This window comes from Carassius gibelio, chromosome A11 (genome assembly GCF_023724105.1).
Source record: "Carassius gibelio isolate Cgi1373 ecotype wild population from Czech Republic chromosome A11, carGib1.2-hapl.c, whole genome shotgun sequence".
In the NCBI taxonomy this organism is placed as follows: domain Eukaryota; kingdom Metazoa; phylum Chordata; class Actinopteri; order Cypriniformes; family Cyprinidae; genus Carassius; species Carassius gibelio.
This window is the reverse complement of record NC_068381.1, coordinates 5,854,290-5,881,573: the sequence shown is the minus strand read 5'-3', so window position 1 is coordinate 5,881,573 and position 27,284 is coordinate 5,854,290. Positions and strand designations below refer to the sequence as shown.

At 37.6% G+C, this 27,284-nt stretch overlaps 1 protein-coding gene and 1 pseudogene across 12 annotated transcripts in view; both read right to left on the bottom strand.

Annotated features, from left to right (window-relative positions):
- Positions 1-26,650, bottom strand: part of LOC128022149 (inositol 1,4,5-trisphosphate receptor type 1) — a 115,961-nt gene extending 89,311 nt beyond the window's left edge. For 7 of the 12 annotated variants that reach the window (XM_052609428.1, XM_052609427.1, XM_052609429.1 and 4 more), the window contains exons 1-7: positions 26,461-26,650; positions 24,265-24,378; positions 18,370-18,440; positions 3,673-3,788; positions 3,183-3,269; positions 2,744-2,902; positions 249-347 (exon numbers count right to left, since the gene is read on the bottom strand). In XM_052609428.1, coding sequence (XP_052465388.1) covers positions 249-347; positions 2,744-2,902; positions 3,183-3,269; positions 3,673-3,788; positions 18,370-18,440; positions 24,265-24,356 — 624 coding nt within the window. In that variant the 5' untranslated portion in view covers positions 24,357-24,378; positions 26,461-26,650. The remainder of the gene's footprint in view (positions 1-248; positions 348-2,743; positions 2,903-3,182; positions 3,270-3,672; positions 3,789-18,369; positions 18,441-24,264; positions 24,379-26,460) is intronic. The other 5 variants (XM_052609431.1, XM_052609432.1, XM_052609434.1 and 2 more) reach the window with 1 other exon arrangement.
- Positions 20,317-20,433, bottom strand: LOC128022859 (uncharacterized; annotated as a pseudogene).
- Positions 26,651-27,284: the final 634 nt, after the last annotated feature.

The following is a 27,284-nucleotide window of genomic DNA, read 5'->3' as shown; positions in this document are numbered from 1 at the left end:
CGTGTTATCATAGCATAACAGCTTTCACACTAACACTGTGTTCAAGATGTTTTAATTGCATAGACATTCATTCCAGTTTTATGCAGCAGAAGTTAATTTAGCGATGGTTTACAGACAGTACGTTTCCATTTAAAGCATTTATTGCAAAACCATTAAGAGCAGAATTGTACTAATAGTGTTATTACATACATTCACACTTCATGGTGTAATGCACAAAAGGATAAAACTAATAGAAAAAGCAGATAAACCTCGTTGCAGCCAGGATTGTCTACCAACTGATGGCTGCTGGCATGTAGAGGCTGGCCTGCATTTACTGGATTCAGAACCACTTTGTCCCCAATAACAACCTAAATGAGAAAAAAAGCTCAAAATTAGAACATATTTTGTGAAGAAATTGTTTGTAGTTGTAGCATGAGCATTGACAGGCTGTCCCTCGCAATTAAAAAAAAGTAAGTAAATAAATATGAAAGCAAGCATCTAAATAAACTGAACAGATTTGAATAAAATTAATACATTTATTAAATTAATTTTATTTTTTGGTCAAACTCACAAGCATACACTATGCTTTTTATGACCTTCTGAAAGTAGAATTAAATTAAAAAATTAATTCAGAAATAAAAACATCAGAAATAGAATGTTCAATAATGTAGAAAATATAATAAAAAATCATAAGACAATGTATAAAAACAAGGATAATATACAATGTATTGTAATTAATTTGTAATTTATTAAGATCATCCATTAATTAATTAATTGTTTATTAATAAACAATTTATTAAATATATTATTTTATATTAAATAAATTGTTTATTTTTTTAAACTAAATGATTGTGTTTTTCTACCACCCTAACCTAGAAGACAGTGAAACTTTAACTTTATAACTAAATTACTGCATAGCAGTCTAGCAGACTGGTGCACACACACACAAAAATTCAATAACGCATCTATACAACAGATTTTGATGTATACTGAAATCTACTAAGCTTAAAATAAAGCAATTGTAATATACTGTATTTAAACTCATTTCACTAACTGCTTTTAAACTGTATAGCTCAAGACAAACAAATTTAAGTAGTGCCACAGGTTTGCATTTATTTATATAAGACCAGGCTCCATTTAGTTTCAAACTATTGTAGAGGCTTTTCGTTACGGAGGCTCTGTGTCAGTGATGTTCTGCCACAGAGGCCATTTTAATGGCATTAGCAGGGGAATTCAATGCTGTGAGCTCTGACATCATGTAATGGTCACTGGAAGCTGATGTAAAAACACGCTTTACCCCAGAGATCAGCAGCGGATGACACCCCATGGCCCCCATACAAAAACATCTAATGGAGCAAACGAAGACTGTTTTATGTCTGGTTCTGTTTAGATTACATCTTTTCCAGATGGTTAAAAGTTAAAAGCTACAGCTCAGGCCATTAAGAGCCCTGGTACATAGCATAGTACATTTGACAATCCAAGTTCCATTTATTAAGTTCTAAATTCAGCCTTACACCAAGAAATTGACTAAGACTGCTTGAAAACACATGTAGGGTTCTGCATTTATATAATTTGGCACAATTTTCAGGACAACATTTCTCATTGCTGCTCACCTCTGTAGAAGTTGTCTTTTGGCAGTAAATACCACGATACATACGCAGCTGCTAAAAACTCTGATGTCAGTAATTTAAAAAAAAAGTTTTTTGAATGACTTTTCCTGAAGTCTACAATCATCAGCACTGTTTTGACCATGTTGAACTCCAGGTTGTTAAGACTGCGCAACCTCGCTTCTACAGTATATGCAGACTTGTCACTGTCCTGGATGACGCAGATGACTGTGGTGTCGTCTGCAAACTTCAGGAGCTTGACAGAGGAGTAAGTAGAGGTGCATTCGTAAAGTGTAAAAAGAGAAGAGCAGTGGGCAGAGAACACATCCCTGAGGGACACCAGTGCTGATGGTGAGGCTGTTTGACATGAATTTCTGCAGTCTCACTAGCTGCTGCCTTTCTGTCAGAAAGCTTGGTGATCCACTGACAGAGCACTGGGATGATTGTATTGAAAGCCGAAATGAAGTCCACAAACAGGAGTTTAACATAAGTCCCTGACTGCATTATCCACAATAGTGTCATAACTTAACACTTTTCAGCAGGGATGACAGTAAAAGCATTTTCTAAACAGAAAAAATCTAAAATATTTATATTTGAAATTGTTCTTTTAAACTTTCTATTCATCAAAGATAATGGGAAAAAATCTATTACAGTTTCCATAAAATAGTAAACAGCACAACATCGATAATAATAAAAAATGTTTCTTGAGCAGTAAATCATAAAATTACAATGATGTCTGAAGGACCATGTGATACTGAAGACTGGAGTAATGATGCTAAAAAATTCAGCTTTGCATCACAGGAATAAATTACATTTTAAAATATATATTTATTTAAATGAATGCAGCCTTGGTGGCTGAAAAAGAGATTTGAATACTTACAGACCCTAAACTTTTTAACGGTAGTTTATCTACATATATTCATGAAAAAAAATGCTCTAAAAGCATGTTAGCTTTGAGCAGTAAAAATGTAAGCTAGAAAACATTAATACATTTAAGTAAACAAGGCTTTGCAAAATTACCACCTAGAATTGTTACCACACTATAATGGAAAATACGCCTGGAGGGAGAGTACTTCTTTTATCTTTTTCTTTTTGTTTTTTAACTGACCCCAGTTTATCAGAACGGTTTGAACTGTGTGTGTTTTTTTTTCACTTACACTGTCTCCTATGGAGCGGAGTTTGTAAAAGGGCTGTATGTAGAACCAGGAGCCTTCATTTCCAGCCGAGTCCAGGGTCACACGCATGGCGTTCTTTTCCAGCAAAGCAGGCAGTCGTTTATTCACCGTAAGGTACTTATTGCTTTTTAAATGCAACAGCTGCAAAATGGAAACCACACAAATGTCCGATTTTTATAGTGCAAGGAACATTATGTAAAAAAGCTGGTAAACCCATGGAACCCATTTAGCTATACACATGAACATACTCAAGGTCACATGGCACAGTTTTACATTATGATAAATTATGTAGAACAATTATGAATGCAAGCTCAATGACACACACACTAAAATAACACTAAACAATGGATTTCTGTCCTGCCAAGACCTCAATGGCACAGTGAAGTCCCTCTACCTCCCATCTGCCAGCTGGCCGACCTACCTGAATAACATTTCCGTACTGTATCACCGTTCCCAGCAGCTTCCGGTTTTCTGATTCATTCTGTTTCTTCTCTAGATCAGCAGCATGCTGAAAAACAAAGGTGAAAATGCAGAATAAAATGACAACAAATACTTTATATAAATTCACATAAATGATAGGTCTAGACAAGTTTATAAAATAAAATTTAAATGAATTATTTGATATATATGTAATGAAAATGAACCATATGTTATATGTCATATTTTATACAAAAAATACACTTAATTTATGTAAAATTTAAATTAAAGATTCAAAAATTAAAGATTCAATAAGATTCATAATGAGGGGTATGGTTCCCAACAGGCTATAAAAAATATATATCAGAATTCTAAGTTACATCTCACTATTTTTTTTTTTTTTTTTTTTTGTATCCCTTGGTAAAAACAAGCTTCCATAAGAGGCATTTAAGCCTGGATCCACAAAACCAAAATGTGGCACATTTTGAACTCACATGTAATTTGTTGAGGAGTACAGTGTCTGTGGTGTTGTTTCCACCAGGTTTTGCAGCTTTCCAGAACTGTTTCTGGGCTGAGTACCTGTTCATTGGACACAACTTGAACTGACAGTCTGGAAGGAAAAGCAGAAAATGCACAAAAACAACTTAAGTTCACACAAACATTTTTATCTGCCTTTATACTGTGCAGAAATATATATATATATATATATATATATATTTTTTTTTTTTTTTTTTTTTTTTTGAAAGTATGTAAAGTACACCTACAGTAAGGCCCAACTTCATCCCAAGGCTCAGGGCTACCACTTCATCAACGCCAAACCAGAAATGTGTTCTCTTTAACTTACACATCACTGTAAATTATGTAGAGTATTAACTACTTATATAAATATATTTTTTATATTTTTATTTTCTTTCTTCAAAAAAAAAATTATCTACAAGAATCATGAATATGCCTTTAATACATTATTATTTATCTTTTAGAGGTAAATCTTTTCAAGCCCCCCTAGTTGTTGGGAATTACTGGACTAACTGACCTTCCAGACACAAAACAAAGACTGCCATATATCCATCAGTACTGAATCATAAAGCCGTATTTAGCCATTTTTAGAAAGGATATAATCAGGTTAATCTCTGGGACACTGTGACCCACTTAATGGTACACTTTATTATTCAATGAAATCATGAGGGTACCTTTGACTGCAGGCACAACTGTCTAGAACAATTCATTTAGTTTCTAACGGGATTCAAGTTTGGCACATTAGTTTAATGACTGGGACACTTTGCCAGTTTAAGTCATAAAAGGAAAGTAATGTAGATTAAACACACCAGAACCATAGTGACAACTATGCCAGTTTATACCCAAGCAAAGGTCCAACAGCTGTTCAAAATTCAAAATATTTCGTGAAAATGCTAAAATGAGGTGAAATGGTAAGGTAAAAGCAAATTAGTAATTGTAAAAGCTTATTCAAATAAATGTGTCCCATGTTTTTGGGGGGCATTTTTACCTTTATTGTGACATAGGACAGATAAGACATGACAGGAAGTGAAGTGAGAGAGAGAGAGAGGGGCAGGTTTGGAAAAGGTCCTCGAGTCGTGATTCGGACACGGGACGCCCGAAGCGCAGCAGTGCAGTATGTCAGCGCGCTACACAAAAGGCTATCGGCACCGACAAATGTGTCCCATTTTAAATAAAAATAATTAAACAGTGAGAATATTAAATCATTTTTATTAATCAGCATAAAAATTATTCATTTACAAATTTTTACTAAAACTGAAATTAGACTGAAAATGCAACACTTTCTTTAAAAAAGTTATTAGTCGATTTATTGAGCAAAATGTTGTTTGTGCTATAGTCATGAATGATGCCTCAAATGATATTTACTTATTTTGCCTTATATTACTAGTGGTAGGATTTATGATATTTGGGGTGATAAAAAAATGCTCTCTCAATGTGTTCAGCCAAGAAGCAGCAAGCCAAAACAATTTAGAAAAACCACAGAGAACACAAGCATTTTATGCTGAGAAGCAAATTATGCCGAAAAGCAAATTATGCCGAGAACCAGTAAATGTTCTAACAGTCTTATACAATACAGAGTTTGATGCACTTGCAATGCCAAAATAAATAGAATGATCACGATTACATATTAAATTCTAATAATATACATATTTATATGTATAATAATAATAAAGATCATTATTAATACACTTTTTATCAGGTGAAACATCCCTTGCGCATTGTAGGGAACACACATATAAACTCTGAGGATGAGATACTATCTTCATGATGTTAACCAGCAGGTTATGATCCTTGAGAACCAGTTACACTCTTATCTTATCATGATTGGACAGGACTGCACTGAGTGCTGGGAACCTGACAGTGTGTAAAAGGAAGGAAAGACTAACAGGAAGGGAGGGAAGACACCCAAGAGGACATGATAAAGTGTGACGGGTAAAAATAGCACTAGGACCGCAGAGCGCATGGAGAAATGCGGCCACCGCTAACGCTAACGCTCAGGGATTAGCGGCCAGGGAACTGGGGGGGGGGGGGGGGGGGGTACTTAAGTGGAAAGTTAGGAGAGGAGCATTTGAGGGGAACGTGCGACAGAGGATGGCGATGAGAAGGAATGATGGAAAGAAATGTAGGTTGATGGTGCCAAAGGGCAATGCTAGGTTAAACTAAGAGATGAGAAAGAGTAAGCATGCTAAACCACAGAGAGTCAGACAGACCACACCAAAACAAACACTACAGGCTGTCAAACAGTTATGGACACAAACTTACAGAAGAATGCACAGTTTTAAAAGAAACCCCTACACTGTGAAAAAAAAAAGAAAAAAAGAAAGGCAGCTGTGGAAATAAAAAAAGAATACATGAAATAATGCAATAAACATTCATTTAACAACATTATGTGTAACACACAATCATAATATACAAAATTGATAGGAAAAAACTAGGAAACATAGGCATTTCAACAACACATGCAGGGAATTCTGGGAATGTCAATTTACAGTTATTTTCACTTCCAAAAACAGTATGCTACCTCAAAACTACATGTAACGTCCAATACAGCTTTTAACCATATATAGTAGGGGAATTTACCATTAACCATTTAACAGGTTTTTACTTTAGCCTTTTTACAGTCTTTTACCATTAAATTAATGTTTTTTTACACTGTATCGCCACTCCATTTAAAAACATTTACCATGATTTTGCAATAATAACACTAATTGTACGGTATCTTGACCAGAAATATTAACATTACAGCCAATACTGATGAGCCAAATTAGAGCTGTAATCGAGCCTTAAAACTTAGGCCCGACAGGACCCGAGCCCGACAGGTTTCGGCCCGAGCCCGACAAGTACATTTTGATTGACAGCTTTTTTAAAGCCCGAACCCGTCTACAGCCCGACATTATTCAAATGTGGCGCGCACACAGCTCTTTTGCCTTTTGTCAACAATGAGTAATTTATTCATGTTTTAACATAATTTACTCATAACTAACGTAGACTAGACCGCTTGGAAGTTGGAATAAAGAAATAAAATAAGTCCTCTGTGACATCGTAACATATCAGCATTCTAGACATAGGCTCATTTAACCTATAAATAGACCAAAGCACTAATAAAAACGAGTGGTCAAAACTTTTCCACACCTCAGACTTTGCTTTAGTTGCTGGTGCAACCAAAACGTAATCACCAGAGGCAAGCCTCCGTTACACCTGCTCAGCATTCATTTTCGCATCATTCTCGCGCTAATCGAAACACATCACATGATATTTACCTCACAAATCGGAGTGCAAGCCCGAACCCGACCGAACCCGTCGGGTCCCGACGGGTCCCATCGGGTTCGGGCAAAAATCTTCAGCTCTAAGCCAAATAATATAATGGCAGAAAACAGATAAATGGCACATTTTAAAATGCTATACTATTTGTTTGAAAGATCAAAAATAAATTAATAAAAATCACTCACTTTAAATGCTGAATTTATGCATTTATGAATTATGTACAGCATTAAAAAAATACATATAATCTGAAATTTTCTAAGGATTACTGTGGCGAGTGGGGCGGGGCCGAGAGGCGTGGGAACGAGGAGTGAGGCCAGGTGTAGTGATTGGAGATGAGCTACACCTGAGCCCCACCGCTAGTATCGAGTCCCACGTAGGAGATGGAAGGATATAAAACTGGAGTGACGACCGTGAAGGACGAGAGAGGACCAGGCCTGGGACATTATTTTAGGTTTTGGCTTTTATTTGTGCGCGTCAGTCGCCGTGAGGGGCTGACGCGCCGTTTTGTGTTTATTTCTGATTATTAAAATGAGTTTTGATTGTGCGCCGGTTCCCGCCTCCTTCTTCCCGATGAATATGGAGATTTGTTTGTTACAGTGGTGCCGAAACCCGGGAGAAGGAGGGACGCGCTGCTGAAGATCCCTCGCCGCTGTGGTGAATCCGCGGTGCCCTCGAGCAGGCGAGGTATGTGCCGCCAGGGACGCTCGAGGCGGTGGGCTGGAGCGAGTTGCCGGGGACGGGCGAGCTCGCTGCCGACCGCCCACGACAAGGAGGGGCGGCTGCCGTCCGTGAGGGAGCGGAGGAGTCGGCGCCGTTCGCCAGGGGGCCGGAGCCTGCCGCCTCCGTGACGGAATCCGGAGGGGCAGGGAACGGGGGACTCCTGCCGCTGCCCAAAATCGGAGGAGCCGTCGCCGTCCATCGGGCGGCGGAGGAGTGTCGCGCCGTCCGCCGAGGGCCGTCCAGTGCCACCGCCGGGCACCGCGGAGGAGATCACCCAGCTGGTGGAGGGCCGAGCAGCAGTGCGTCTGGGAACCGGATTTTTTTTTTTTTTTTTTTTCCTCTCTCCCCTCTCTCGTCCTTGTCGCTCCTCCTTCCATCTCCTTTTCTCTCGCCTCGTCTGTCCTACCCCCAGGTTCCTGCAGGTCCCCGTGAGCGGTCCCCCCCGGAGGGAAGGGGGGGGGGGGGAGTAGAGCGCAGTCTCGAGGGTACCCCCCGGCCTGCGAGGGGCGATGGGGGTATGTGGCGAGTGGGGCGGGGCCGAGAGGCGTGGGAACGAGGAGTGAGGCCAGGTGTAGTGATTGGAGATGAGCTACACCTGAGCCCCACCGCTAGTATCGAGTCCCACGTAGGAGATGGAAGGATATAAAACTGGAGTGACGACCGTGAAGGACGAGAGAGGACCAGGCCTGGGACATTATTTTAGGTTTTGGCTTTTATTTGTGCGCGTCAGTCGCCGTGAGGGGCTGACGCGCCGTTTTGTGTTTATTTCTGATTATTAAAATGAGTTTTGATTGTGCGCCGGTTCCCGCCTCCTTCTTCCCGATGAATATGGAGATTTGTTTGTTACAATTACATTTACCAGTGTTAATATTATAAATTATTAGTGGTTTAAACTCAACTTCCAGTTAGGAATTAAATAACCATAAAGGTAAAAATAAAACAAATATATTTCTCCACTAATATATACAATAACAGCTGATATTACAGCAATGCAGTTTTTGCGCAATTATAATAAATATAATGTTATTGTGTGTACACGTGGATGCTAATATAGTTATCTTAATAGAGATCTACCTTATAGTTATCTGTGTACCCTGAAGGCCTGCTCACACAAAATGTACTAAATGTGCATAAATGTACTGAAATACTATCTACATACAGACTTTCACAAATTCACATGAATGCTGAGCAAATTACTGTCAGGAGATGTCAAAGGCATTAGACATAATGCTACGATAGGAATCACACGACTGTTCCAGAGCCAACAAATGCCGCGTTTCCACCGCAGGAACTTTACCCAGGAACTAGGGACTTTGGGCTGGTATTCGGTGTTTTTCCACTGCAGGAACCAGGAACTAAATAAAGTTCCAGGTTAAAAAAAGCCCCTCAGAAAGTCCCTGCTGGAGAGGGAACTTTCGGGGGCGAGACTTTAGCGCTAAACATGCTGATTGGTTGAGTTCAGGCAGCATTGGCTGGGTTCAACCACCATTTATTCGGATCATTTTCAAAATATTAATGTTATTGTGTCATGAAATGTAATTTTAAAAGTATTTCAAGCGAGAATGTAGTTATTTAAATTTATAAAAACAGAGCCTATTTAAAAATGTTCGGAGACTGTCAGCTCCACGTGATCATGTATCCGCCAAGAGCACCCTCACCTCGGCTAGACCTTCTGATAAGTGCTGGCTCTGATGTCTCTTTAGTGGTTAAACATAAAATATAATTTGTTTTGGGTAAATCTTACAGGTAATCTTTGATCTGTATTCAATTTATTTATATGTTAAAATGAAAATAAAAAAGGCAAATTTATATAATAATTAGTTGCACTGTAATGTATATACACATTTCTCTGAACTAAGTACATTTCTGCAGCTGTTATTATGTTTAAATGAAAACCAAAGGAGGCAGTGGTATTAGATATCCTATTTTGTTTTTATGTAAATATACAGATAGGAAAATTGCAGTAGCCAAGACGAGCTGAATGAAGTTATCAAGTACGCTGCTGTTTTACCGAACTTGCGTCGTCGCGGACATCACACTCCCGAGTTGAATGCGCAAAGATGCACGTCCAAAATCAGTGTACTTTGTATTGAGAAACGCGCGCAAACCTTTGTCAACAGTCTATTTACCTAATCTTCCTGGTACTTTACACCGCGGTGGAAACGCAGAAAGTAACAGGTCTGGGGGGAAAAATGTTCAGGGTAATTTAGGTGGGAAACGCGGCTAAACACAGCCGTTCATGTTCTTCATGTTTTTTTTTCTGTAGTAAGCAAAACCGGTCTGAAATTCAAAGCCCTATCTGAGATGATTACAATAAGAGGAATGAAAAAATTCCTTGAGGGAAATGTTTAACGTTCTGAAACTGACATTTAGCTTTAGGCACTTTACTTTTGTAGAAAAAGTTTTGGTCAGATTTACAGATTTGGTCTATTTTACCATCCATTTTAACTGAACAACAGCATCAAAACTCACATGCTGGACATGTATTTGCTAGCCAAAGTTTCAGAGACACTCACAGATACCAAAATGATCACTATCTTGTTGCCCATGGTCACTGCTAAAATTCACAGGATATAAACTGAATGGGTGTTTCTTGGCAGTATGCTAAAGAGGGCTGCTGCTCCTCACAGGACCCTGGATCTACGTTTGTGGCCGTGACCCAGGATCAGAAAGGAAGGGCAAACTTTTAAATGACACTGCAAGGCTCTCTGGAAACCAGGCCTTTTAAACAGCTTAAGCAGCCTATTAATACCATGAGGGATCTAAAGATTTAGTCGAGGCAATCTCTCAAAGCAGAAGCGCAGTGAGCAAAGCCCTACCACTGTTGTTCTGCTACATCTACCTACAGAGAGCAGGAGACAAGGGAGTTCAAAAGATACTGTATTATTTCAGAAAAGGCTCAGGTGTTTCCCCCATGGTAGCCTAAGCCTTGCTCATAATAGCAGTATCATAATGTAATGAAATAAAGTGTTAACAATGTACTTGTAATGCCATAATACTATTCCAAACAGTTATGTAAAAAACGTTTATGTAAGTTGACTTTTTTTTTTTTACTTAATGTTTTAATTGTTTAGGGACAGATACAATAAACATAGATGAAACTGAAATAAGAGTCACCCCATGCATGTATCATGCTGCTTGTAGCTGAAGCTAAATTGCAACACTTGTCTCGAGGAGGTCTTTTATCTATTACAAATACAAAAAAAAAACTTATAATCTAGGTTGAGGCCACTGTCTATAGTTTTCACTTTGTTTGTTTGGTAAGCACAGCTTATCCTGTATGAGAAAGCTGCGGTAGAAGCCAGGCCTGATGTGTCTGTCCACCTACACAGCTGTCACAGCTGTCATCGATCAAACAGGAAGTGCATCAGCGTATGTCTGTTCAGAGGTGTGTGTGTGTGTGTGGCAGCTGTGTTGAGACATCAGCCCTTTAAAAAAAAATTACACTTTTATTTAAAAAGCGATTTCATTATATAACCCTAAAAAGTGAAGCGTTATTAAAAAGCATTTTTCTTTAAGTAACTACACTACTCAAGATACCGATTTAAAATAATTTTATATAAAGCAATTTTAACAAAATTATGATAAATAAATTTAATAAAACAATCATTTAAAAATAGACTTAAAATAATTAGAATAATCCATTTAATCATTTTCTTTTTACATGAACCTATAATTGGTATAACAAAGCTACACTGTGAAAACATTCTGTCACACTACTGAAAAATAATGCAGTTAGTGGGGAAACAGTGCTTCCTTGTGAACAGCATTTGTGAACTAGCTACCAGCTACACTTTCAGTTCAAGAAAAACATTTTCTATTCAAATGCTCCACCACAAGTTTATAACTGTAACACCCGCAGCCGGTTACGGTAAAACTGTATGTGCACATCTGACTGCGTTAGTGCAGCTAGTGTTATTCAAAGCCAGTCATGAAATGAGTACTTTCCCTAATATTTGAATATGGTATCAGTAATAATGTGACAGCCATCTGCTGCAGCCACAGCTGACAGTACAGAAGAGCTCGAGTCATGAGCAGAGCAAACATGACCTTGCTATATCACGAGCTCATCAAGGCACTTTGCATTTACTTAGATACATCCAATTAAGTCTCATTTCCATCAGTGGCACAGCAGAATGTTTTGCCTCTGCAGCCTTAAACCTGCGTTGCTCATGGTCTGAAAGATTCAGCGTTAATGTATTGGATTGTGTCTTTTAGGTTATTTTAATTAATTAATTTATTTATTTTAACAAGAGTAAAGTTAAAAGAATAATTTGCCAAAAAAAAAAAAAAAAACGTAAACCTATGCAGGCACTAATGATAGAAATTGTATATTAATGTATTTATTTAAATAGCCCTTTATGAAATTCTGCTTTACTTGAGCCAGTCATTTTCTCAACTCTAGGCCCGAAATGTTCTTTAATCTTACAGCTTATGAAATGATCTTCATAAATACATAAGCATATGTGAGGATTTTGAGACTCAATTTCGGCAGACTGAAGTCATTTCGATTAAGCTCAGGGTGTCAAGTAGCAGAAGAGGGCAGACGAGAGAAGTTTAGCTGAAAGATGACAACAGCCTGAAACAGTAGCTGGGTGGAGTACAGCTGAAGGAGATGGCCATCTTATTGTTAGCATGAAGAAACATGACTGGTTAGCTACCACGGAGACATCAATAAAGAACAGTGTAAGGAAACTGGTTTAGGAAATACTCCATCACATTCAAAAGTGACTTCTGGAGGATTTTACCTACCCAGTTATAACTGTTCTATCAAATAAAATCCATTTTCTTCGTCATATCTTCTAATCCCGCTAAAGATAATAGTTTCAAATATGCTAAAACGTTAAACATAAAAGCTGCTGAGAGTAGAACATTGTCTGTTCAGTTGTTGATTAGTTTATTAATTTATTTTGTTCATGACTAATGTCAATATATGTAAATAAATTGTATATTTCCTTGACAAAAACTGTAATTAAAAAAGATCTATTCACAAAAATAATAAAATTAAATAAAATAGAAATACAGGGGTTGTGTTTGTTAAAGAGAAACATCTCTAGAGTATTCTCAATAAAGAGTACTTTTTGCTTCAACCAACACTAAAAATCTAGAAAATATATATAATATATATATATATATATATATATATATATATATATATTACACTGGAAAGGGAGTACTAGCTCTAACTAGAGCTGTCTGGCTCTCAGCTTCATCCATCAGTCCCTATAAAAACACAACACCTGTCCATCAAAGTCTGTCACACTGAAGCAAGAGTAATGGACAATTCGGCTTCCCATCCATCTGTGTTTAATGAAGCTGACACAAACAAAATATACATGCAGACATAGATAGATATGTTAAGATACACACAATGAACTCCAGACAAACCAACACGCAGCCATACAAAACAAGCTGACAGAGCCTCATCCACCTGCCACATTCACTCATCCTCATGAACAACCACAGATCTGTGTCGGAGCGACTGATTTGCTGTTTGGAGTTAATTAAAGACTTTTACATGAAAAAAAAAAAAATATAAGCAGCACAACTGTTTTGAACACTGATAATAATATGATAATCGGCATATTAGAATGATTTCTGAAGGATCATGTGACACTGAAGACTGGAGTAATGATGCTTTGACATCACAGGAATACACAACTGTTTTCTATTTAAAAGCATTTATAAATTTTCATTTTAAATTGTAATATTTCATAAATGCAGCCTTAGTAAACAAAAAACAATAAACAGAAGTGTATGTATATGCAAGTGAGATTTTAAAGCTACATCGGCAGAAGATTTAAAAAAAACAAAACATAAAATTATCAACATATGCACCACATTCATGAATAGTTATGTTGCTTTTTTTGTCATCCTGAAATCTTACTAACCCATTCACTTTCATTTGAGAGAAACAACAGCTAGAACATAAACGTAAGCATCACAAAAAGAAACCCATAAAACATGAGAGCGAGTAAATGATGGCAGAATTTGTTTTCTTGATGAACTTGTTTTTTTAAAGGCACAGTAGCAAAAACAGGCAGTTTAATTTTAGGGGTCAGAGAACGGATGAAAAATGTCACACTAAATTACGACTGTTTTTGATTTAAGAAGCTTTGACTAATGTTCAAAATGGACTTCAGGGGGGAAAAAATGATACAGAAGTGCAGAATATTTTATCACTCTCTCCAACTCCTCAAGCCAAATATGCAGAAAGCCTCAGTTCTCTGAGGAGGAGGACGCCACGGCCTCAGCAGCTTCATGCTGTAGCAAGACAAACTTGGTCAAAAAAGAATACCTGATTAGAAGCCAAATGCCAGTTTTATTGCAATTATGAGGGATATAAACAGCCCCCAAAAATGTAAGGAGTGTAAAGAAAAACTATTCTACATACGCTACTTGCGCACAAGCCCCTCAGCTGCACTTAAAAGGTAATATAACAGTGTGAAGCATGTTAAAACATCAACGTCACAGAAAGAAACCCCTTAGATTGGGCAAAGACTCCAGACACTAAACAGCAAGAATTGAGCAGCAGAGTCACTGGCAAGAGCTTGAACATTTCACATGCAAAAACCTCCAACAGCTGGCAATGACAGTTAACTTTACCAGTTCACACAGACACGTTTCAAATCCTGTTTGCATGTTTGTGTTTCAGCCAATACCATTTCAGTGGCAATCCCTGGCTGTCTTTATACCAGCTGTCTTTTGCATACAGTATATACAGTAGAAATGGGAAATTAATCAAAACAAATATTATGAGACGTTTGGGCTGGTTATATGAAATCATTAATTACTGTTATAATATATATTGTTACCTCCTTCAGCCTGAAGCTTATAAATTTCACTTTTGGTGTTAAAGGACCTTTACAGTTGCCTAAAAATATAACTTTTCGAATTATTTGTTATAAAAACAAATAAGAATGCCTAGCCCAGGTAACAAAAAAAAAAAAAAAAAAAATTATATATATATATATATATAAAACACAAAAGTAACCTAATGCATTACTTTCCATAAAAAGTAAACAAGTAATGCAATTAGCTATTTTAGTAACAAAATATTGTAATGTATTACATTTAAAAGTAACTTTACCAAACACTTCCCATAATGTAAACAATAAAATTTCTATTAGGCAAAGATGCAAGCCTCCTTTAAGAAATCTGGACTTCATAAATCATTAATTAGCTGTAAAACTCTAATCTGAGCATCACTAGCTTTTGCCTCTTGGTTTAAGACTGACTGAGACCTTGGAGACAAGTGGGAAAATAATTCACTAAATAAACACACCAACTGGTAAAAAAGTGAGACAGCACATCATGCTAGAATGTGACATGCTGTCATTTAGCGCTATATGAGCAGAAGGGGCTCAGAGGTTTCTCCCAGCATGCCTTAGGCTCAGGTTACACTAGAGATACACCGACAGCAATTTTCTTGGCCAATTCAGATTTCCAATTTTCCAATCGATTCCGATTTGCTTTGATAGCATTTACATACAAAAATACATAATAAAATAAATTATTAAACATTACAATTCCCCTAATCTGGACTAGGTTACAGATGTTCTCTCATTTAAACAACTCAAAAAATGTGCTCTGTGACTGGAAAAGGGTAGAAATGGCCATAATAACTGTTCACTGTTTAAAAAAAAAATCCATTTCCCAAACCTTAAATGTGTCATATTTCACATTAAAGTCTTATATTGTTTCAATTAATTCAGTTAGAATAATAAGAAACTGTAGAGTTGTTGCAATTCAAATTAAATAAGTATCAGCAACCTCTATTTTCCATTTCAAGAAATACAGAAGCTGCATCTGAACTGGCATTAGATGTATTTACACAGACTGTTTGATGAAGCTGATGTGACAAATGCATTAATACCGCAAAATTGCAAATGCATGAATAATTTCATAAGTTTAATGTTTTAAATAAGAGAAATAACAATTTCATCTTGCTCCTGAAGAGCTTCATAATATTTTGTTTATTTGCATCTCCATCAGCCACACCTGAACCAGCTAATCATGGTCTTCAAGTTCACTGGAAAATGACAGATAGGTGTGTTACTGCTGGAACTAATCTTTATGAGCTTTTCCCCAACAGTAAAATGCATCACATTTCATTGCATCATTCTCAGTTGCACTACACTTAATATAAAACTATCTTTGACCACCTCTATTTTGCCAAAATTGGGTGAGACCCCTTTAGTGAAAACACAAGTAAAAGCATTTTTGTATAGCACCTTTTGAAAGTGTTGCACAATGTATTATTATAGCACCTGGGATTCCTGTGTGGTCTACTGTTTAACAACTACCTTGCTTAGGTTAAAACAATTAAAATAAAATAAAAACACACAACCCAGGCTTATGGGAAAACTCACCCTCAAGTTTATTCCAAGCCTGATAAGTATGAGTTTCTTCTTTAGATATTTTGAGGTATATTGATGGTAACCACTGACTGACATAGTATGGAAATAAAAAAATACTATGGACGTCTATAGCTACCATCAACATTTTGGTTAACAACATTCTTCAAAATATCTTTTGTGCTCAACAAAAGAAAGAAACTCATACAGGTTTAGAACAACCTGAGGGCAAATGAATGATGACATAATTTTTGGGTAAACTATATCTTTAAGAAAGCAAACATGGGACAGAAATGTTTCATGAATCACAGGATTCATGAAACACAAATTGCAAGTGTACTAGGTAAGCTACCAAGCAATTTTACTACTACAGAAACACTCAGGTTACTAATGTTACCATTGTTTCCTGAGATAAGAGAATGAGTGTTGTGTTAAAATGCTTTTGGAGAAACTCCTGTTTACTCTGATACTGAAGCCTGATGTGGTCATGTTTGTTTTGCTGCACACCCCAATGGCGCTTTAAACCACCAAAAGGAGAGGAACTGAAATCTGTATAAATCAGCTCTGAGTGCCATTTCATCCGAATTTTTTTGTCTAAAGCAAGAGTCATCGATTCGCATGCAACCTTATAGCATGGCAGCATACGCAATGCTCATTCCGTTATCTCAGGGAACTGAGGTTGTGTTAGTAACCCGAAAATTGACAAATTTCAAATTGACATGCTTATGGGGAACATGCCCAATCGCGCCATGCAATAAGTAAGTGTTGAACGAATCTGCTCTGCAAGCACAGCCTCGGGAAACTCGTACTGAGGGTTCCTGTAAGCATGGGCCAATAATGAGACCCAAGCCCAAGACCCAACAAAATCTGTACCTTGACTTCCAAGTTATAAAACCTGGTGAAGGTAGACTGCGACAACCATCCAGCGCCACACAAATATCAACAATAGAAGTCCCTTTGGACCAAGCCCAGGAGGAGGCCACTTCTCTGGTGGAGTGGGCCCTCTCACTGAAAGGTACCGCAAGCCTGCTGAGGCGTAACACAAGCCTACAGAATTCACAATCCATTGAGATAGTGTATCTTCTATGTGACTGGGCAGCAATTTAGAGCAGCCTCCAAAGCACACAAAGAGCTGCTCTGAGTGTCTAAACAGAGGAATCACAGAGGAAGTGACCGATATGAAGCAGAGCATCCTCTGGAAAGCCGTGAGGGGAAGTGAAGTCCCTAATTTGAGCTTGGTGCTTCAAAAAATGGGTAGCATTTGGCATCCGGGGTGAGGCTGAAGCCTAGGGTAGAGCAGAGTCTGTGCACGCAGGAGCACTTCCGGCCAATTGCCGAAAGCGCATTTTAAGCAAAAAACGTCTGGTTCCGATTTCTGGCTGGTGAACCGGTGCATCCCTAGTGAGAGCAGTGAAAATAGAGGGATTAACACAAGTAGGTGGTGTGCCACATCCAGGTAAGTTCCTTGTGAACTGCTGGCAGGAGCGGAGAGGGCCATTGGTGCGAAGGATGTTGACCACTCGTCAAGGAGGCCATGGGTGGGCTCTTCTGGACACTTAGTTAGAATGCGGATCAGCTCGCTGTCAATGCTTGGCCATTTTGTTTGTGTCAGAGGCAGGGCTCTTTGCCGGAACACACCCATTCTTCAGCATCTAAAGCCATTAATGACATGGATCCATCTACGACAGCTTCCTCCTAAAATCAAGCCACTTGCAGCTGACAAGGGGAACCGATCCTAATGTGTGACCCACACAGGCGAATCTACTTGTGATTTTATAACATCAATAACTGCTTTATTTATTCCAAAACACAAGTATCTTAATGATATTTTTGTATTTTGTATTTTATTACAAGTTGGCCAACAGCAACCTTCAAGTAAATAAAACACTTTACTAGACAGGCATTAGGACCCTGGGGAGGCTGCTGCTGCTGCTGCTGCTGCTACTGCACATACTAGTAACTGTTGACTCTATCGCACACTAGACACATCGTTCTGTACGTGCATTCTCAGATTAAATGTGTTGAACAGTGAATCATTCTGGCAAAAGTTATCTTCAAGAATGACCACAATGCTGATGTGACCTCATTGCTAGCACACCCTGCCTGAGCACATGAGCTATTCGTCTTATCGTCAAGGCATTTCAACTTTTTTTCCAAATCGTTTTAATATTTTGTTGATAATACTGTGCATCCCTAAAAATCCTTTAAATAAAGGCATAAAAGAAACCAAAAATGTTATTCAACAGGTCTGACATATCTTCCACCGAGATCTCCAAAACATTTCTGTATAGCACCTAAGATTCCGAAGATGCAGAGACACAAATGTGGCCTTACCTCGAAATTTCTTAGGAGGGTTGTTTAGGTCCCCAGATTCTGGTTGTACCACACAGCGGTCATCCACCAAACTGCAGAGATGAGAGACATGAGTCAGAGAACTTCTCTGGAGGCAGCATACTGAGTATCTCTATTTTTATTCAGCTAATTATCACATTTTCTGCACTGATCGTGGGGTAAGAAACTTCAAGAGTTCAGAGTTCTACAGTGCTATTTGTAGCTAACAGCATGACAAAAAACACTATTTAAAATAACATGCAATCAAATTAGACTTCTGTTAGTATAGAGGTCATCAATTAGCTAGCATACCCATGAAAGTTGGCAAATTTATCATTTACAGTCTTTTTATCTGGAAAATGGAAAACACATAAACAACCTAAAATATTAAATATTAATAAATTATATAAATTAAATTAAATAATGTAATAGAAAATTACCAAGGATACTAAAGAAGGATATTTACTATAATACTAAATAAGGAATTATTCTGCAAACCTTACACTATTTGATCAGACATTAGGATCTAGAATGAATTTGTCCAGCAGACACAAAAATTATAATTAAATTCAAATATATAATACACATTCGTTTATAATGTTTTGTTTTTTAGTTAGTCCAGCACAGGGACATACTAAAACAGCCCTTTGCTCAGGGTAAATCAGTAAGGAATATTGTGTTAGAAAAATGCTTTATCTTACATGTGAAGTATTACAGTATTACTGTACAGAAAAATAAACAATTGTCACATCAAGAGGCCTTTGTGTTTCCTGAAAGTCTGCTTCAGTGTAAGTGCCAGGGTGTTATCTTGTATGCTCATTATGAGCAGCAAATGTCAATTTATAATGATAAAATCATTCAGTGATAATGTAATGACACCAAAATTTGCCTCTCATCATACCTTCTCTTCTATAGCTCTTAAGATCCACAGTGAGTCACTGCTAATCTAATTCTTATTTCACACAGTAGTTAAATACACTTCTGTTTAGTTATGGAAACAGTGACAAACACATTTTATAACCAAAGCGAGTCAGTGGCTATATGAACAGAACCGCAGCAGACATTATTGTACAGTGGAGATCAAAATTAGAGAGCAACCTTCAATTTCCTAAATTTCAAGGCCAGTGCTTAGTCCTTGTGAAGTTATCCTATCAGGAGTAGAAGAGCAGTTTTTAAGCATATTTCATAATTTAATTGTATTCTGCAGCACAGTATAAAAAAACTATTTGAGATATTTGAAAAAGAACTCTCACACCTACTCAGACCTACAAGTTATTGGTGTTAATCTGGCAACTGATGTTAATTTCCTTAATTACATGACAAACCTTATTTTAACTGACAGCATTCCTCTAATTTTCACTGAGATTGCAAGATGATTGCTCTAAGGTTACTGAAACCCTGCAACAGGAAGCAGTCCAGGTGAAGGCCAAAGGGACGACCTTTTCAGCCATTGCAAGAGAAGCTTCATTTCAGATCTTTAATTTCTAGAATATTGCATCTTTACAATGACACTAATTAATTTAAGCACCACAAATAGGCTGGTCATCCAGGTAAAACCAATGCAAGAGAAGGCAGGATAATGCAGAGACTCTTAATGGGGAATTGGCTCAACACTGCAACTGGAATTGCTCGCCAGTTCCAAAGTAAAAAGGGTATGAATCAGTCTCTGCACCTTTAAGAGAAAAGCCAATCAGTGGATATGGGGACTGTTAGGAGGCCATGATGGTCAGAGGCCAATGGGCGAATTTAGCCAGGATGCCGAGGTCATACCTCTACCCTTTTTTCGAAAGACATCCTTGGATTTTTAATGCCCACAGAGTCATGACCTCGGTTTAACGTCTCATCCGAAGGACCGTGCTTGTTGACATAGTGTCCCCATCACTACACTGGGGCGCTAGAACCCACTGAGACCACAGGGTGAGCACCCCCTGCTTGCCTAACTAGCACCTCTTCCAGCAGCAACCTAGTTTTCCCAGGAGGTCTCCCATCCAGGTACTGACCAGGCTCAGCCCTGCTTAGCTTCAGTGGGCAACCGGTCTTGGGCTCCAGGGTGATATGGCTGCCGGCTATGCAAGACAATACTCCCGTCACACTGCAAAGTGGGTTCATTGAGGCTAAGAACACTAAAATAATGAAATGACCGGCCCAGAGTCCTGAACTAATCTAATCAACACACCACTAATCAACTAAAAATTTCTCCAAATCATTAGCAAAGAAGTTATGGTTAAGAAACCCACTAGAGTCACAGAACTGTGGACGAGACTGAAAGAAGAGTGGACCGCGCAGTGTGAGAAACTAGTGAGGTCCTGTGGTCATTTAAAGCAGTGGCCTCTACAATTCCTGCTCATTTTTGACAGCTGTAACCCTTCATTCTACAGTGCTACAGTGGTAACTGTTCTCTATTTTTGATCACAATGTTTTCCAAAATAAATTATTTTGTTGAAATGCATTGGTCATTTTGATCTTCATTGTATTTTCTAGCTATCAGTAATTTGTTTTGGTCATCAACTTCTCTCAACTTATTAAAAAAAAAATATTACAGAAAAGAGAGATATGGTGGAGGGATTTTTTATTCTGTTGAAATATCCAACTCAATATTTAAAAGTTAAAATCCAATAAAAATAAATCTTTGACAGCAACTCTAAGCAAGAGTCTGGTCATACCCTTATACTGTATATTATTGGCAGCATTTCAAAATTTAGTAAGCTGCAAGCCAGATCTGCAATTTCTGGGCATCATACATGCATTCGAGAGAAAAAATAAACCTGCACAGAATTTCTGGGCTTCAAATAGCATCTGAATGTGTAAATCAAACCTACACTACATTTTTTGCCATCAAACATAAAAAAAGAAATATAATATATATATACACACAAAAGCACTATATATTAATACAGTATTTCTATATAAATGTTGAATTGGAATTGAACCTACACAGCATTTTTGAGCATCATAAGAAAATTTAAAAATACTAATTCAAACTAACACTGCATTTCTGGTAATCATAATATTTCATGCTTCTAAATTAGACGTTTCATTGCAATACATGTTTCTAAAGCAACAAATAAGCATATTATAATGATTTCTGAAGGATCGTGTGACACTGGAGACTGCGGTAATGGCTGATGAAAATTCAACTCTGCATCACGAGGATAAATTACATTGTAAAATATATTCAAATAGAAAACCGTTCTTTTAATTTGTAATATTTCAGAGTATTATTGATTTAACTCATTTTAAATCAAATAAATGCAGCATTGATGAACATAAGAGACTTATGTCAAAAAACATTTTAATCGTTTTGAATGGTAATGAAAGGAAGCTACACAGAACTGTGATCATCACAGGTGTATTCGAACATCTAAATTGAATTTGCACATAATGTCAATTTTAGATACAATTGGCCTTTGAAAACAAAAATGCAGTCCAGGTAACTTACTAGAGTTTTAAAGCATGAAAAAATATTATATGCTAGTACATTTCAGTATAAGTAGTCTAAAAGTATTCAGAGGCTTTAAAACACTTGATATTGTCAAAAGTATTCAAATGCACCAGCAACAAGTCTATGTAATTTGCATATTGTTTTCATCCATTGCCTGACAGGTGAATTTCACACTCTCCAGTCACTAATGTACAGGTGGCTTTGGTCTTTCGTTCCGTTTGCACCTGACTGACTGTCAGTACTCATCACACCAGCGTTGTGTCCTTTCTGGTTCCCTGTGCCCAGCTGTAGGCCAGGTGGCTCATTATCCCATCCGTGGTAAGGTCACTCGGTGGCACGGAGACAAACACTACACACTACGTATGCCAGTGAAGCTAAATATAGCCGTGGCTCATGAGTATGTGCACACAGTAGCAGGGCAGAGAAAGTGATTACAATGCACAACAACTGCACAGCGGAAACAGATGAGATCTATCAATGTTCTGTTTTTCAAAGACACAAGATTGCTTTTGTTGGCATGGATGGGTGACGTGGGGCAGCCGTGTGTGTGTGTGTGTGTGTGTGTGTGTGGTCACATCACACAGGCTGGCAAAGGGAGCTGATTGCCAGGAGGTGGCTGGCTGTGATTATGCGAAGATGGCATAATCTCATTTCCAGGGGAAGGACGTGAGGAGGGCAGCGTTGAGGCTTGGCTTCATTTATGTGAAGTGTGGGAGCAGAATACAGAAACATGAATGGAGGAGACAGCAACTACAATCATTTTTTTGTCCTGTATTAATACACTATCTCTTATTGGGGGTCACGAAGCAAAAAGGGGTCACAGGTCGTTAGCAGTAAGGAAATATGATGCTATATAGAAATATTAAAATGCATAATTAGTGAAATTTTGTTGGTGAAATCCAGTCATTTCAATGAGTATCTGTGTAATCTGTAATGTGCCCCCTCCTTGCATATCAAAATAATTCTGACTTAACTTTTAAAGTTGACATAAAATTCAACCATACAAAGGTGCGGTCACATTAACCAAAATTCCAGGGGCAAAACTTTCATTTCATTAAAAACCTGCTTGATTGGTATTCCCATGAGATTTAGCTCATGTTCAAGCTCATCACATGTATTCATATAAACTATTTTCTAAGTACATGTCATTGATCTTATTGTGAATTATTTATTTATGCATATGTGCAATTGGTAACATTTAACAATACAACTTATTTGTTAACGTTAGTTTTTAGTTATTAACCTCATTAGTTAACATGAACCAACATTAAAATATACTTAATATTAATTTCAAAATGTACTATTATTTTATTAAAATCAAAAGCTGTGTCTGTTTATGTTTAATAGATCTGAGCTATTCAGAGAGAGAAATTCAGAGAGAAATCGCGGCCTAGTGGTTAGAGAGTATGACTCCTAAACCTAGGGTTGTGGGTTCGAGTCCCGGGTCGGCAATAACACGACTAAGGTGTCCTCGAGCAAGGCACCGAACCCCAAACTGCTCCCCGTGCGCCGCAGCATAAATGGCTGCCCACTGCTCCAGGTGTGTGTTCACTGCTGTGTGTGTGCACTTTGGATGGGTTAAATGCAGACCACGAATTATGAGTATGGGAATAGAAGACAATGCTGAATAAAGTCGTTATTTTTGTACCAAAATGTATTTTCGATGCTTCAACAAATTCTAACTGACCCTCTGATGTCACATGGACTACTTTGATGATGTTTTTATTAACTTTCTGGACATGGACAGTATACCATACATACGTTTTCAATGTAGGGACAGAGAGCTCTCGGACTATATATAAAATATCTTAAACTGTATTCCGAAGATGAACAGAGGTCTTACGGGTTTGGAACGACATGAGGGTGAGTCATTAATTACATAATTTTAATATTTGGGTGAACTAACCCTTTAAACCTGTCCCTGCAGGCTCACATCCTTCCGCCTCCACTTTAAAAGTGCAGTGCCCACATCTCAAAATAAAAATCAACAACCAATGAAATGAACCAAGTCTCTGCCACACATATTGTTCTGTTACACTTGGATGTACATCACAATATGGCAGTAATGATCTGTTGCGGTTACCGTTTCAGAAGAAAACGCTTCACATATTTGTATTGAGACCAAATATGTGCCAACCCTGAAACAAAATGTAAGCGATCTGACTTTTAAGACCCAGAACAGAGACTTTTGCCTTTGAATAGAGAGTAACCACCTACAGTATATGCAACTGTCATTCATCATACCATTGCACATCAGAAATCATCACTCTAAAAAAGAAAAAGTACAAGAAAAAAAAAAAACCCACATCATTTCTCTTCTCAGTTACTTCTCATTTCTGAGTGTTGTACATTCATTTTCTCCTTCCTCTTGCACTCCTGTTTTTTCATCAAGTTCCTCTTATTTAAAACGCTGATATTTACACAGTGGGGTGATGACATGACGGTGGTTGTCTTACCCTAAAGTGCTGATAAATCCATTGGTGGATCCCTCCGCATACAGGGAGCAGATGTCCCCGATGTGGAGGAAGCTGGACATTTTGTCGGACATTTGGCTCAACTTTTCGGTGTGTCTGTGGAAGAGATAATAAACAGATTAAGGTGCAATAAAATCAGCATACAGTAATACCAATTTGTCCTTTATTCATCTTATTTAGACATATAGGTTATCATCAGACATGGAGATAGCGAGACAATAATAGCGGGAGGGCCATGGGGATGCATTCGAGAAAATGAGAATGTGCCTTTTACAGATGGCCTAGTTTTTGAAAGGAATTCAAGGTCCTTCCGCTGTATGGGTGGATAATGAGAAAAGCACTAGAAAATACAGCTGTGCTATGTGCTGAAAAGACACTTAATTACGTACACATTTTGTGGATTCTTTGCAATGCACTGTCTGTACCTTTCTAGAAGGCTAAAATTCAATGCCCTTCATTGAACACATGTTTTATGCAATGCAAAATTAAAGATTTGGTTTTCTATGCGTTGTTGCATTCATAGTATTTATTATACATTATAATGAAGCACTGATTAGAAGACTGAAATATGCTCTAAGATATAAAGCATCAAATAGTGTATAACAAAGCATCCGTTAGAACTACTTTGTTCTCATATAAGTGCAGATTTTTGGGGGCATAGAAAATATCAGCAATATGTATCACTTTATGTTTAGGCTAATGGATCATATAGCACAAGCAATAGATCAAATTAACAAATATGTACTCAGATGATGTATAATTCACTTGCAGCTAATCCATTTCTCCTCAGTGATAGTACATTGAGTCAACGCTACATTCAGATTGAGATGAAGTTCAATCAATGAAGACAAGACCAGAGAACATCAATAAGGAACAGGGCAGGCTGCACATATGCTCAATATAGGCCTATCAGAGCAATACAAACAAATCCATTGTTGACAGTGTTGATATAATATCTGCCTTTATCTAAACTGACAGTTTATGCACTATTGGCAAAAGAATGGAACTTTGTTTTCTTTATCCGATTACAAAGACTAAAGACTAATTATTATTTGAACAGTAAACATGCTCTTCCGGTGAAATTTCCATTGATAAACCACATCATGCACTCATGCTCTGTTTGAAATTCAAATATTAGACAAGTGTATAATGCAGATGTTTACTTTATTTTATCACACAGCTTTCTGGAATTCTGATTGGTCAGTAATGACATTAAGCAATCAAATGTTTATGATATTATCATGTGTGTGTGTATTCATCTCTAAAAGGAACAAATTAATACTCTCAACAATATTTCATATAAATTTATTTACATATTTTCAAATACCACATATGTTTAATGGCATAGTAAACATGTTGAATAATTGTATGATGAAAAGCTAATCAAAACTAACCAATTTTCAAGTTTATACAAGAATTCTTGCTGTAAAAACAAGGAAGGTGAAACGCAGTGCAACTGGCCAAACGATTTACTCCAGCGGTTTCTGCCTTTTACATTCTCCTTAAAAACATGTCATTTTCCTGTCAACTGTAAAGCATGCTATCTGGGAATCTTAAAAATCTGTGAAAACCTCCACATTAAAAAGTTAAACAGTATGTGGCCTGTAAAAAACTGACTGGAGTCGCTTCTTTTTACTGTAAGGGGATTTAATTGTGGAGGCCGGATTTGTCCGATTTTTCAAACTATAGTTCCTATGTATGGAAAATAGTTTTACACAGACATAAAGGCTACAGGTGAGACATCAATATTGACAATGAGATCAAACAGAAAACCTTACATCGACAGGTGATGATAATAATCAGCCTCCCTAGCGGTGCAGTTTTTGCTAAACGAACAGCTTCAATCCAGAAAGACACTATAAACACTTACACGGTGAAGCCGACTGCAGAATAATATATTTTAAACGACTTTATCGACTATCTCGAGGATGTCTGCGGTCCACCTGCCTCCTCCAGCAGCACTTGACAGTTACATGGAAACATTGTAATATTGTTACATTGTTACTGCGACAACATCAATCAATTCACCGAACGTCTTCATTGATACACTGTAACACGCTGTCAAACTTCCGTTCTGCTCTCACTGATGGATGCATCAGTCATATAACGTTATCCCTTGCCTGACGCTGAGGTCTCCTTTCGCGGTACAGTAACAGCAAGACTTCAGCCGAACTTTACCTTCTTCAGAAGAACACCGTGGCGGGAATAAAACACGGGCGGTGTGGTCAGCGGCACAACTGCTCCGGCCGGGATTCCTCGTGTAATTCCATGATATGTGGATGTCCCCCAATTGAAAATCGCGGCGTCTAGTTGCCAGTTGGATTCTGTCCGCACTTGTCCGCTTTCTCACCACCTCCACATGAGCCCTGAAGCTCCACCCCCATAACTGAACGCGCATCGGGAGTGAGAGATGATGGGTAATGGAGTTCTGAATCTATACACAACCAATAGAGAGAGAGAGAGAGAGAGAGAGAGAGAGAGAGAGATAGATAGATAAATAGATAGATAGATAGATAGATAGATAGATAGATAGATAGATAGATAGATAGATAGATAGATAGATAGATAGATAGATAGATAGATAGATAGATAGATAGATAGATAGATAGATAGAGTTACACATACTATTTTTCCAAAAACAAGCATATGTTCTTTCTTTTTTCTAAAGGCCGAACAGTGTGTCCTTAAAAGGAATGGGGAGGAGCTTTTGAGTTCATGAGGTCGCTGACTGTCAAAAAAACAAAAACAAAAAAAACAAAGGAGCTGTTTCTTTGTGAAGTGTATTTTATTTAACAATATTAATTTAAGCGTATAATTCTTAATTATTGCATTTGCAAAGTCTTCCTTATTGTAATAATGGAATGGTGTAATCTCATTGAATTTCGAGTTTAGAAAGTCCAAAAAAATGCCCCTAATTTTTAGATGGTGTTTCAGAAACATGATACTTGGTAAGTGGCATCATATGCATACTTGCCCTTAGGAATCAAGCAAAACAGGTTTGC